The sequence below is a fragment of the Carya illinoinensis genome, chromosome 12, assembly GCF_018687715.1.
Source record: "Carya illinoinensis cultivar Pawnee chromosome 12, C.illinoinensisPawnee_v1, whole genome shotgun sequence".
In the NCBI taxonomy this organism is placed as follows: Eukaryota; Viridiplantae; Streptophyta; class Magnoliopsida; order Fagales; family Juglandaceae; genus Carya; species Carya illinoinensis.
In genome coordinates, this window is record NC_056763.1 from 28,515,286 (window position 1) to 28,530,072 (window position 14,787).

Sequence of the window (14,787 nt, forward strand, 5' to 3'; positions counted from 1 at the left end):
ATCAGCAGCATCGTTGGCAGGTGAAGAACTGCCGCTCTATTAATGGACTGCTGAACTGCGGGAGAGAACGAATACAATGTAGCAGTGTTCTGATCCAAAGATGGAGCATTATTCTCTTCTTCCAACGCGAACATCAGCTTTCTTGCTTTGGAAGTGGACGCCATCGCCAAGCTGCATGATATTATCAATTTCACCACGGCGACGAAAAACTCCGATTTCAGGCGAGCCATGCATATATGCAGGATGTTTCAAGTCCTTGGACGTTATAATTAATATATAGTTGAATGAATGCATCCTGCTGCTCTCTCACCGATCTATTTATAAGGGAGATAGATTTACAGTACTTATTGTCTAGAAATTCACTCCTTCAAAAAAAGGGATACTGGGATGAGTGTTGGGCCACGTTACTGCATGCTGAATGTAAGCGGCTGGGAATGGTTGCATTCTGAGCAATTGACATTCCTTGCAGCCTTTTTTTACCAAGGAGAGAGAAGCCTTTTGCTACTAGCAGTTTTTATTAACAAAATCATGGGTTTGATGTAATAGGTTAAATTATAAATTATTTTAATCGTAAAATACATTTATCGAATTGCATTAAACTACGATAATATGTAAATTTATTTTTATATGCTTTTTGCTACTAGCATTAAACTGCGCTACTAGCAGTTTTATGTTTGTAGGAGTTTTCTTTCGTTAAAGTAACCAATTTTCCACCAGCTTTCTTTTTAAATTTATCTTACCCGGCCATGATCTGAGATACGAAAGATAGGCCGTCTGCTCAGCTTAACTCCATATTTGACAGCAACAAAAAGAAAAGAAAAAACAAGCGAAGGAGTACTACAGTTTTTGTTTGCTTAATTTTCTTAGTTTCTTTCCTAATTTTGTTTTCCTTAATTTCATATTACAAGCTGCTTCTTATGATCACCTCTGTCTACTTGTAGAGATCGATCATCTTCATATATCAGTTTTTTGGCTTCTATACCTGCTAATACCAGTACTACTACTTAATCAACTTAAATTTATGATATCTATGTGCTATAAGATGCATGATCCGTACGTTTATGTATATGATAGCATAAATATTAATATATCATAATTAATAATATGAGAAACATTATAGTCATAAAAAAATATATATATATAAAAATAAATTCATAAATTAAACTGACACGATTTTATATGATATGTTAGATCTACTTTATAATAAAAATTATTTTACAATCTAACACACCACATCAAAATACGTTAGTTTATAAATTTTTTTTTATAAAATCTTTTTTTATGGCAAAACTAGCTAATAACATAAAGAAAATAAGACTAATTGGGAGTAAGCAAACACATCATGTCGACGTATGTGAAAGTAGAAAACTGAATAAGACAAATACTCCAAACATGAGAGAAATTAATCAAGACTCTAAGCCCACGTTAGTATATAGACTCCATAAATTATATAGAATACTAACAACTAAAATATATGATTATAACAAAAATTTAATATATAATTATTTTTACATACTCTTTAACGTATTTTATTAATGTGATTAGTTATGTATTAAAAAAATTAATACAACTAATTACATCAATCAAATAATCAAAGAGTACGATAAAATTCATTCTACGGCATTACTCATTATGTAGTTTGGACTTTCCAACCGGCCGACAATACCAGCTAGAAATATTGATCGGTCAATATCTTCTTCTTGCCATGCATAATCGGATTTCTCCAAATATAAACGTACGGAGACCAACGGACACAACGTACATACGTACGTACAGGTACTATCTAATAGTGATGGCCAACTCCAGGACTCGGTGCTGAGGTCGCCAACATGCGATATTCCACCGTGGCCTTTGCTCCTGATGAAGATGGTACTGGGTTAGGGCCCTTGGGAATTACAGCTCCTGAAACGTCGATACCATCCTCCAAAGAAGGCACGTCTCGCATCGACATACGCAGAATGCTCCGAGCATCCATTGATGGCAAATGGATAACAAAAGCGAAGAGGATGATGAAGAATATTGAGCTCATGAAACGAACCATATCGAATGTTGAGAGCAGGTAGAACTAAGGGTTGATGAAACTATATATGCAGAGGTAGAAAAAATAAGGTAGGGACTTAAGGAGGCCCGTGTTGTATGGCAAATTGGAGGGATATCTTGATCTATTTATAAACATGCATGTTGATTTGAGACTGATAACATGAAGGAATCTTTTGGTAAGAGTTTTGCAGGAAGTGTGTACTAATTTCCAAATGACTAATAGTGGAATTAAGTTGAGTTAGGTGCGTATGAACTAAAGCCGCCGGCACTTTGCACTCAGAAACATGTTATATGGGTCCTGGGAGAAAGCTTAATCAACAAGTAGTTCTTTCTTTTTGCACCTACATTCCTAGAGCATTATTTAGGTAGAAGACCATGATTTTCGACTTTTGCTATCTTTACACTTGCACTCGTGAGTAACACATGTTGTTTTCACTTATTGGAGTAAGGCTCTTCCTGATTCAATGGTTATCGATCATGATCAGTGCAAAGGAAAGCCTTGATTATGACAATGATCAACCGGGACACCATTATTGATGCTTTCGTGCTACATGAAACACCCCCATGCATGCATGGGATCGATATTGAAAGCCACCGGAACCTAATTACCACCTGCGCCTTTGACCTATATGCATGGGATCGATATTTGAGACCCACTGGCGTTTAGTTTTCTTATATATAATTATATATACATGGAGAAAACCTTTTTCTTTTTCCTTATTTATATGTTTTGGTTTGAAATTTAATTAACTAATAATTTGTATGGAGAAAATGAATCGAGTTAGAGAGGCCTGGTCGGAATTCAAATATCAGGGAAAAATATAAGTGCTTTAGCATAAAAAGGCAGGTGAAAATTCAGTCAATTAAATAACGAGAGCATAAAGATGAATTTAAAAATAATTTTTTTTTTTTTTTAAAAAGGAAAGAAATAAAGAAGCGAATGAGTAGCAAATATGGACCGTCAATTTATTGTTAGAGGCAATGATGATACCCTGTAGATTTTTTGTTGGCACGTAATGCCGTGGAAGGTAACCAAAAGAGTACGTGGCATGAGAGATCAAGATGTGGTGAGATTAGGTGAATGATAGTGACGCACTGAGGTAAAGGATATCTGTATATATAATTTTTAATTAGAGTAATGCTTCTCGATTCATTTTAAGTTTTGTTATTTTTAATTTTACGTGTTAACGTAATATATTTTAAATTGTTTAATATAACTATTATTTAAATTGATAGTTACTCTAAACATAATATTACTTATGATGACGGGTAAAATATTAGAGTCCAAATAATGAAGTCCAGCTCATCAAAGGTCTTCCACTAAAAGAAAAAAGAGAGAGGAATAAGGAACGAAGAGAGGATAAAGAAAAAGAAAGTGTTAGTAGGAAAGTGAGAAAAAGACGTAAAGGAAAAGAGACAAGTGAAGAAAAGAGAACTAATCAGACACGCAAGAGAAAATGTTTCCATCCCTCATGACTCCCTAGGAGAGAACTAAAAAGGGATCAAACTATACGGTAAAGGGATTCGACTTTGACTTCTTCTTCTTCAACCTCATTACGAGAGTTTCAGCAAAAATATCTCCTTCAACAAATAGATCTCTAACTTCTATAATATATTAAAAAATAAGAAATTATAAGAAATTGTAAATAATTATATTATAATAAATTTCTCATCTCTAAAAGCCCGTGAACTTAAACATTATGCTGAATTATATAAATCTATATCTCACTCTTTATTTTTTTTATATTTATTTTTCATTCACTTCAATAGATGTACGTATGAATGTCATACAGCCACACCAGACCATTATCGGAGGTTTCAAACCACATTAATCGAGGCTTGAGCCGTCACAAAGGGCAGGAAATGACTTTTTCTCCATTTCCGATCTCTTGTGCAATTTTTTCGACATTAACAACATCAATATATAAGAATGGATGAAATATATATATATTTAAAAGTGACTGGATGAAAAACATTCAGAATGAATAACAACATTTAGAATTTGGTATGTTAATCGTTTTAATAATTTTATTTAACTGTTTATTACCACGCTAGAAGAAGATGGATAAGAGATTTATCAACGGTAATTATCTACCTATTAGAACTAGGGACTGGACAAATCGGAAAGATAAAGTGTACGAAATTTAGATTCCATGCGATCGCATAATTAAGTAATCCATAACACACCCCACCAAGGGTCCTAACAAATATTTGGGTTTCTTCGTAGTTGTAGAGAAGGGATAACTCGCTCAAGGAATAACAACGTTTGGAAGCCACCTCTGAGGATTCAAATCATGCATTTCGACCAAAACCGTTTACAGACAGATTTATGGAACATCTGTTCTTTGTTGTGAATAAACTAAACACCTCAAAATGCAGTGAAAAGCATGACCCTCGGGCTGAAAACAAAGCAGTTGAGTGTAATGATAGCTACCACATCTGTCTTTGAATCTTGGCATATTCAGAAATCAGAAGCATGGATGGGTCGCTACTAAACAAGAAAATAATAAACTATAACGTCTTGCACAAAATTTGCAAGTGCAAGTGATTCAACAACAAATTCTTTTCAACTCAAGAAATTGCAAAGAACAAAAAAGGTAGATTCTTCATTTGGTCCCGCGTCTTTTTAACTCAATAAATCAGATAAGCAATTGAATCATATCAATCCCATCTCTATTCTTGACAGTCCCAAAGCTCCTCTCTCTCTCTCTCTCTCTCTCTCTCTCTCTACAAAGGAGTCTCTTATAGCTCTTTTGAAGTCTCCCGTGTATAAACATTCATAACAAAGGTGTTTTGTTCTATAGCCTAAGTGAAGAAGACCAGAACGAACAAGACGATAAACAAAACCACCAAAAACAATATCATCAGAATCTGGCTCTTTGCACCAGCCTTTTTCATAATCATAGCCACCTTTTTCTGCAATAAGAAATGACAAAACACATTCTCATTTCTTATTCCATTCAACAAGATTTAGAAAATTATATAAAATTTAATCTGAAGCTGATTTTCACAGGATGTAGTGTAGCTTAAGTCACAATTTCAGATCACTGGTAGGAAGCTCCTTTTTAACAGTGTGAAAATAAACAACTATAGTTCTTACAGAGGTTCACCTGAACAAAATCAAGACGATTTGATGTACTGTCCATTTCCATACCCAGTTCATCTATAATTTTATCCTGGGGCAACCAAAGATTAAAAGATTTTAGTCCAATAAATCAGCAAGACCGACCTTCCAACAACTTCGACAAAAACAGTTGAATGACAAGTTACAGATACAGTCATAAAAGTGTAGCTCATGCATCAAAATTCTTAAAGGAAGCACTGCCATTATCATCTTCCAGTCATTTTCTGCCCATAGAATTGTGGTAGAGGCATCGCAAAGAACCCTGAAAAGAAAAGCCCTTACATGTGCAAGGAGCTCCTCATGTATAGTAAGCCCTACGCCTCCGATTCTCTGCACACTAGCACTAAGTTCATCTAATTCCTCATCCTGCTGCCTACAATCACCAAATTGACAAGCATCTAAAATCAAGAACAGTGAAAATACAGATTAGAAAGGATGTTTCTCAAAAATGCACAGATCTACCCCAAGATATCCCCTAATTAAAATGGAAGTACCCCCCCCCCCCCCCCCCCCCCCCCCCAAAAAAAAAAACAAAAAAAAACCCCAACAAGAAAAAAAAAAAAAAGAGACCAATTCTAATATAGTATATAATGTGAACCCATATCCCATTGTCGTCTTTTCTTTTATGGATAAGTAATATTAACTTCTTGTCTTTTCTAGTCCTAAAAGCATCACTTTAAAGTATCACTAAAGTGGTAGCAATAATAAACATAGCATTAGGAAACTAAAGACATTACACACAGTGGAAATAAAAATGTTGACAACAGAACCTTCTTAAAACAGCTCTAACGTGCAAGCTAAATAAGAAATATTAATTGCAAGGGTTATAATAGTCATCAAATACAAATGTTACATGGTATAGTCATCAAATACAAATGTTACATGGTATAAGATTTTTCATACTATAACCAAAACCTGAGGGAAGCCAGAGATTTCTTTTTGTCTAAGTTGTTAAATTGTAATACTCGATGCAAGGTACATATTCCTTTTTTAATTGATGCCCTAACAAGACAACCAACATAGAGAATGAAGTTCAGCAAACAAAATCCACAGAGTTCAAAGGAAAACATATATTAATGTAAGCTAAAGGTAACAGTGCGGGGAAGGAAAAGTGCTACTTTATCAGAAGCATCTGTCTGTCTGATTCCGATGCTATGAGGTCATCATTATCTTGGGCACTGTAGAGGTTAGATCTACCTGCCTGGTGCGAATCTGGCAACCTCATTAGTTCTTGGCGCATTCCACTCACACTAGTAGTGCCAGTCCCATTTAACTCCTTTCCAGCTTCTAGTGCTCTCTTCATGGTGCTCACCTATTAAATGGTCCAAACATTTAGCCCCACACAAGTAAAGGAAAAGCTTGTGACACAATACAATGTTTTTCAAAAAAATTTCTTCTGATAGGGAAAAACAAAAAAGCAGCTGCTCATAATAAATCAACCTACAAAAGGTTTCCTTGTTATTTGTGCAAAAAAGCATAAAAAGATGTAATAAAAGTTTGAGATTTTCATTTTGTTAGGTTAAATTAAAATGAGTCATGAGCAGCCAATGGACAAGCTTAGAACTTTTGTATCTGTCCCGTATAATTGGGCCATGCCTATCTATATCATTAATAAAACTCTTTGTTTACTGATAAAAAAAAAAAAAAATTAACACGAGCACACCAGTCAATCTATTTTCAAAGCAATACTAATTACTTTTTTTTTTTTTTTTACAAGAATAAGGGTAACTAAATACAGTGTCCCAGTCCAAATTGAAGCACGAACCAACCAATTAATGGTTAGAATTCATAGTTAGTGACTAAATGAAAAAAACGGAATTCCTTTCGATCAAAACTGAACCTTATAAATTGGAAATTACTCTTTATCTTTAATCAAAGGATTTACTTTTTTTTTTTTTTTAATTCATTTACTTATTTTTTTAGGTGAATTTAAAATTGTTTGAATTGTATAATCGTCAATTACTGACATTGGTAAACGACCCAAGGCAATTTGATTATAATTCAATTCATGACGATCATATGATTGATACCTGAGTACGAACAGTGCTGGTCCATCTTCTTCGCTTTTCAAGTTCCACTTCATCAATGCCATACCAAGATGGATCCCTAGCTGCTACAGAGATTGCTTTGTCCAATTCATCCACCTTCCTATCAAGAAAGCAGGCTCAGCAGGTGCATACAAGGTTAACTTCATGAACAAATGCAGAAAAATATCTAAAAAGATCTACTACTAGTGGACTCAGTAGAGGATCTCTGTCCGCAAATGAAACAGCAAGGTTTCATTGCAGGATGGGATCACAACAGAATAACAAAAACATATATTAAATTTATACCCTACGTAATCTCTCAATGATTTAGCTGCAGAGCAAGTTGCATAATGGAAACATACAATTTATATTTCCCAGAATTTAGAACATGATGTAAAATTAATTTCGAGTTAAACAAGGTAATTCTAAAATTACCTGCCACTCAATGCTGTCGCAAGCAGCAAGCAGTTCCTTCGTGAGATGTACTTGCTCTCCAGTATCAGAATGGATGCGTTCCCATTGGTGAAAAGTAGACTGCAACTTATCGATCTAGCCAGGAAGGTAATCAAATAATAAGATAAACTTAGATAACTAATACTCTTATAAAACTACCAATTCAATCACCAACAAGTCCTAATCCATGACAAAACCCAGATCTAAAATTGAGAATAACAGTATCAATCTTTTCTCAGATAAGCAGATATCCATAGCAGTACTGATCATAACAACGAATAAGAATGCTTTGAAAATTCAAATTAAAACCAACAACTGAAATTAAAGCGAGTACCAATATAATCTGAGCACCCTACTTAAACTCCGTCCGATCTTTATGGAATAAAAAGTTTATTTAGTTAAAGTGCTGCGAACCATAACTAATGCACCAACAACTTACAGATTCTTGAATCTCCTCTTTCACTACATAAAATGGATCTTGAGCAGAAGGCATCTTGTAAGATATAACGGTAATTTAACCTATACACGTCCACAGAGAAACTTACATTAGCAAGATTATATCATCTACATGCAGACTGAAAAGGAGGAACTAAATGTTTTACACCAATAACTCAACAACAGACTAGATATGGAATAACGCAAGTTTTTATAGAAATCAGAGAAATGTTCAATTTTTTCTAAAAGCAAAATCTTGAAATCTCCAAAGAGTCCGATTGGAGAAAAGGAACAAGTTGCATCCTTAGTAAGGCTTATATCACTGAATCAGCAAAGCTATAGTCTTTCAGTAATGGATTTGAGGACGAGATCTTCAGAAATTTCCAAATACAGGCGAATGATTTTGACAAATCAGGCTGCCATAGGATTTTGAATAGGGGAAAACCACAGACATGGATGTTTATGATTGAAACTAAAACACCGTGATTGAAGTTTTCGAGAACAATTATTCTAAAAGTAATTGAAGACGGAAATCGAAAAGAGAATAAAGATAACCAGTACTAAGAAGAAGAAGGATAAAGCATCGGCGATCAAAGGATTCAAGAATAATAACATACCTGTAATTTTATGCTAAGATCACTAAAAACTAAAAATGCAGACACAAAATAGGAAGTAGAAATTAACCAAAAAACAGAAAAAAGAAAAAAGAGAATACATATACACGAAGACTCAGAGAAGAGGATCGTACGGACTGACCCGAAAAGTGGAGGAAGAACTCCAACGAAGATAAAGTTTGGGCTCCTGCTTTGATTCTTAAGGGATTTAGGCCGAGGCCGTTCTCGGCCCAATTAAGTTTATGAACATTTTCTCTGAATCTCGCCCAACAGAATAACAGGAAGTATTACAGTACTAGCATTGATTTTTTTATATGTATTTTTAAAATCATCTATTTTAAAGATTAATTTTATATATAAAAAAATTTCATATTAGATTATATATTTTTTAATCAAATAATAATAAATTATTATTATTTTTTATTTTTTATTTTTTCTTAAAATTATTATTTTTATATATATTTTACAATTAACACAATATGTTTAAAAATATCAGTTCTATATATCTAAATATTACCAATTTTATATATCAAAATGTCTAATTTCATCAATAAATATTAATATATACTAAAAAATACTTTGTATCATCAACTTAATACAAATTTCATATATCAAAATCATCTTAATACAAATTTCACAAAGTTGATTTTAATAGGTAGGAGAGAGAAAAAATAGTAAAATAATATTTTAATAGTGAATGGTACTTTTTCAAACTTGAAGAAATACTATTCATAACTATACAAAATTTAAAAAATGCATACTCCAATGTAGACCAATTTAGAGGGATATTATGCAAATATGAAGATGCATAAGCCATTGTCAATGCTCCATGCAATTTCAAAGAAACAATCAGAATTTTATTAGTTTTTAATTTATTGATTGTCTAAGAATAGAGTAATGTAACTATGTTCTTAATTTATACTAATTTATAAGCGTTACATGGCTTATTAAAAATACTTGCTGATCTCCTTTTAAAATTTTATGATACACGATAATATTTTAAGTGATATATGTATTCACGTAACATTACGTACTGACGTATCCCATAATTCATGAAAACGTTATTTGTTATCACATGAATGATACTAATACCATACGGGTGTTACATTTATTTATTTATTTATTTATTTTGAAAAAAAGAATCATTTCATTAATAAATTAATCAAGAGAATGAATACATGGTGGACAATATTCTAAATCAACTATATCCTCATTTGCCCCTAGTGCATTCTTAGCTAAACAGTCAGCAACCGAATTGGCTGCTCTCTTGGTATGAATAGCCTCCCAAACTTCCATCCGAGCCAACAGATTTCTGATATCCCAGATGATAGGCCTTATTTTGCTACAACTGACTTCAGTCTGATTAATGCCAGTGATCACAACCAAAGAATCCCCCTCCAAAACAATCTTCCTTAGGCCAATCTCTTGAGCAAAACTCACAGCTTGACATGCCCCATAGGCTTCTGCAATTAGTGGATCCTGTATGAATATTCTTCTCATCCTTTTGGCAGCAATTACATTCTTACCATGGTCCCTAACAATAATGCCAATACCCACCATGTTGGTGTTTTTGCATAAAGCACTGTCCCAATTCACCTTATAGAACCCTTCAGGTGGAGCTGTCCAGCTACTGGTGCAGGATGAAGGGACTGATAGATGGGACTCTGCTGTACCAGCAGCTTCTTGGTAATCCTTCACTGCCTGCAAACTGAGGCGCATCAACTCAGAAGGATGAGTAAACTTCTCTTCAAACAGAAGTCTATTCCTCCTCTGCCAAATCTTGTGTGCAATAACTGCTATTACCTCCACTTGATCTTGTCCAAAATGAGAAAACCAAGCCTTGAGTAGCCCTTTAAAATCACAGACATCGAAAACAGCCTTCTGCAACTTTTTGAAACCTTGACACCAGACATCTCGTGCAGCCAAACAAGACCAGATGGCATGTAGACTTGATTCTTCTTCTGATAGACAGATAGGACACATTGGAGAGTCCACCACCCTGCGTTTATACAGATTGAACTTGGTTGGAAGAGATTCCAAACAAGCTCTCCACATGAAGAATAGGACTGATCTAGGCACATTGAGATTCCATAGAGATAGCCACAACTGACTTGCAGACCCTGCAGTTGAACATTGTCCCTTAGCCTTTTCAAGTAGCTCCATTTGTAGGTGATAGACACTCCTTACTGTGAAGAGGCCATTCTGGTTGCATCTCCATACTAACATATCAGGACACCCATAAGTGCTAAGTGGTAGTTGGGTTATGAGGTCCACTTCTCTTGCAGAAAACCAGCTCCTAATCAGGGAGTAATTCCAGTCCTTTGTCACTGGGTCAATAAGACTTGCCACTTTCTCATTCAGGTCTACATAAGTAGGCCTACTTTGAATCTTAAAAGAGTCAGGTTGAGGAATCCACCGGTCCTTCCAAATGCACACCTGAGCACCATCCCCTATCCTCCATAAAGACCCTTCATACACCAGCTTTCTTGCTTCACACAGGCTCCTCCATATGAAAGAGGGAGAAGAACCTACTTTGGCATCAAACAAGGAACAGTTAGGGAAATATTTATGTTTATAAACCTGACCAACTAAAGAATCTGGAGATTGGAGCAATCTCCAGCATTGTTTAGCTAACAAGGCTATATTAAAACTTTCAAAATCCCTATAACCAAGCCCCCCCTCTGATTTAGACTTGCTTATTTGCCTCCAAGAAATCCAATTAATCTTCCTTTCACCTTCCTGTTGGCCCCACCAGAATTGTCTCATCATGTTGTTAATCTTACCAAGCAAACCTTTAGGAAGTTTAAAAACCCCCATACAATAAGTAGGTAAGGCCTGGATGACTGCTTTCAGTAGCACTTCTTTTCCAGCTTTAGACAAGAATTTATTCTTCCAATTGCATATCTTACTATTGACTCTATCCAAGATAGATGAGAAGGCCTTGGATCGAGATCTTCCAACAAAAGCTGGTAGCCCCAAGTACCTCTCATAGGAACATGATGATCGAACACCTGCTATGCTCAGAATCATTGTCTTTATCTCAGAAGGAGTGTTTTTGCTGAAATAAATAGAGGTCTTCTCCTTATTCAACCTTTGACCAGAAGCCTTCTCATAACATTCCAATAGATAGAGCAGGTTGCTCCACTCTAAGGATGAAGCTTTACAAAACAACAATGAGTCATCAGCAAAAAACAAGTGATTAATGCAAATCTGGCCTCTAGCAATAGGTACTCCTGTTATAGCTCCAGAAGCTTCAGCTTGTGACAGCATGCAACTTAGAACCTCAGAACATAGAATAAAGAGATAAGGTGACAAGGGATCACCTTGTCTCAAACCTCTATATGCTGAAAATTTCTGCTGAGGAGAGCCATTCATAAGCAAAGAGAAGGAAACTGACTCCAAGCACTTCCTGATCAGGGCACACCATTTCTCATGAAAGCCCATCTTAGACAATGCAGCAAGCAGAAACTCCCACTCAACCCTATCATAGGCCTTGCTCATATCTAACTTCAAAGCCATAAAACCATATTTGCCCTTCAATCTATTGTTCATAGAATGCATAGCTTCATAGGCAACCATCACATTATCCATAATAAGCCTACCGGGTATAAAAGCACTCTGGTTTGGAGATACAAGATAAGGTAAAACTTTCTTCAACCTATTTGCAATCACTTTAGAGATAATTTTATAGATTACATTGCATAGAGAAATAGGTCTATAGTCAGTTACCTTGGAATGATCTTTCTTTTTGGGAATTAAAACAATAAAGGTGTCATTGATAGTGTGTAGATCTCCTCTACCATGGTTCAAGAAGTCGAGCACTGCTTTACTCACATCCTCCCCCACCACCTGCCAATGTGCTTGGTAGAACCCTGCATTGAACCCATCTGGTCCAGGTGAGCTCAGTGGGTTCATCTGAAAAACTACCACTCTCACTTCTTCTGCCACAAAGTCTTTGCACAAAAAGGTGTTCATTTCTTCTGTAACCTTAGGAGTCAAGGCTTGTAAACAATCACCAATTCCTGCAGGCTGAGAAGATGCAAATAACTTCTCATAATATGCTTGAAATAGTCCTGACACCTGAGTAGGATTAGTATGAAGATTGCCATCTTCCCCTTCAACCTTACTAATCCTATTAGTTTTTCTTCTTTGATTGGCACACATGTGAAAATACCTTGTATTCCTATCCCCATCTTGTAGCCATCTTTGTTTGGCTCTTTGTTTCCATCTTAGATCATCTTCTGCTAGTAATTGATCTACAGCCTTCTGCTTCTCCTTGATAACAGCCCCAGACTGCCCCATATTCTCTTCTTGAAGCCTCGAGATAACCTGCAAATGTTCTAACACCAACTCCTTACTGTTTTTATAACAGATCTTTTTCCATTTAGTGAGAGCCTTTCTGCATAGTGTCAAGCCTCCCAAGACTGAGTGGAGTATGCTTCCCCTTGCTGTTTTTGATCTCCATTCTTCTTCCACAATCTTTCTGCATTCCTCCTTCTTGTCCCAAGAGCATTCATATCTAAACAAGTGCCTTTTCTGAAAACAATTGATGAGATCATTGGACATGGAAACAAAAAGGGGGGAGTGATCTGAAGATTGAGCAGGAAGAGTGTAAATATCTATGTAACTGAACATGAGAGATAACTGTGAATTGCCCAAGCCCCTATCCAATCTTTCTTTGGTAAACTGGTTGGTTTCCCTGTTATTACTCCAAGTAAACTTGTTGCCACGGAAGCCCAGATCACTAAGACCACAATCATCCACTGCTGCTCTAAACTTCTGCATTTGACCATAAGGTCGCATAGCAGCCCCAGCCTTCTCATGTTGATTCAAAATCTCATTGAAATCACCTGCACAGACCCAGGCTCTACCATTATTTGGCTTCAAAGCCCTCAACAAGTTCCAACTATTCTCTCTTTGATCAACTTGAGGGGATCCATAGAATCCTGTAAGAAGCATTTCTCTATCATCCGAGCCCTTATGAATCATAGAAATATGGGATCTAGAATAAGATTCTAGTTCCAAATTACTCGAGCCATGCCAGAGAAAGGCTAAGCCACCACTTAATCCTCTGCAATCCACAGTGAAACTGCAGTCAAAACCCAACAAATTTCTAACCATCTCCACCTTCTCTCTACTGCATTTTGTTTCCATTAAGAAAACAAAATGTGGGACCTTTACCTTCACCCATATATGAAGCTCAAGAACTGTCCGAGGGTTCCCAAGCCCTCGACAGTTCCAACATAACCAATTCATGGCTGTTGGTGGAGCTGCTGTGCAGCTCCACCAACTTTTCCTGATCACTGCAGTGAGCAGGGTGACTACTAGTCTTGCATCTTTTCTGACTCTCTAGCCTCTCCATTGCCTAATTGGATTGCCCCTCTCTTCTTAGAGTCTTCATTGGTAGCACCCTCGACCCTGCAACCTCCTATCTCACCTCTAGCTCGCCTCTTCCATGTGACTTTTTTAGTACCAGTGCTAACATACTGAGTAATAGGATTGCCATGACCAATCATATCATCATGTGTCTTAGCACAGACAGGGTGACCACCAAGTTTGACAGTGCTGTCCCCATTAGTAGTGTGTTTGCCTTTAGATATGCCTTCTCTCTCCTTAACCACCTCCACATTATTAGTCAATCCCTCAACAGATCCTATCGGATTATTTAAATGCCCCATCCTCTCGCCCAACCTCATCATGGCAGGGTTTGAATTCAAATCCATCAAACCATTTGAATGGATAAAGTGATCAAGGCTAACAACCTTATCCTGATTTTGAATTTTGAAAGGGTCCACATTATCCTCTCCCAAACCAAAATTAACAGAATTTGAGTCACTAACCATATTTTTTGAACACCCCGAGTTTGGTGCCTCAAAACCAGCTCCTGGATAACCACCCCTCACTTTGGCTGCACTGCCGTCACCACCACCTGAGCATGGAGGAGACCTCTGACCAGAACCACTATCCCCCCCATACTTTTTGGCTGCAAAAAAAGACTTTAGTAGTGAGGTTTCTTTATATCAAAGAATCACATTACTTGTAATTAAGAGTTCAAATGCATTAATAACGGTACGTGCATGCATGCAACACGACT

General features: G+C 36.1%; 1 protein-coding gene across 3 annotated transcripts; it reads right to left on the reverse strand.

Annotated features, from left to right (window-relative positions):
* Positions 1-4,619: 4,619 nt before the first annotated feature.
* LOC122290446 (syntaxin-61-like) lies at positions 4,620-8,898 on the reverse strand. Of its 3 annotated transcripts, none has more exons than XM_043098128.1 (8): positions 8,836-8,898; positions 8,084-8,163; positions 7,627-7,740; positions 7,195-7,308; positions 6,283-6,476; positions 5,447-5,537; positions 5,151-5,216; positions 4,620-4,956 (listed from the first exon to the last, which is right to left on the reverse strand). In XM_043098128.1, the coding sequence occupies exons 2-8, from the start codon at positions 8,135-8,137 to the stop codon at positions 4,846-4,848; spliced, it is 744 nt and encodes a 247-aa protein (XP_042954062.1). In that variant the 5' UTR covers positions 8,138-8,163; positions 8,836-8,898; the 3' UTR covers positions 4,620-4,845. The 3 variants fall into 3 exon arrangements, with proteins under 3 accessions (XP_042954062.1, XP_042954064.1, XP_042954061.1); XM_043098130.1 differs by having other exon boundaries at positions 8,795-8,847; XM_043098127.1 differs by lacking the exon at positions 8,836-8,898 and adding an exon at positions 8,697-8,831.
* Between the last annotated feature and the right edge of the window lie 5,889 nt (positions 8,899-14,787).

Bases quoted from the DNA above. Each gene is read 5' to 3' on its own strand.
- LOC122290446 (XM_043098128.1), bottom strand. From the start codon at position 8,137: ATGCCTTCTGCTCAAGATCCATTTTATGTAGTGAAAGAGGAGATTCAA. The intron at 6,477-7,194 runs GTATCAATCATA...ACCATTTAATAG, and splicing joins CCAGCACTGTTCGTACTCAG to GTGAGCACCATGAAGAGAGC. The intron at 4,957-5,150 runs GTGAACCTCTGT...TTCTTATTGCAG, and splicing joins ATCGTCTTGATTTTGTTCAG to AAAAAGGTGGCTATGATTAT.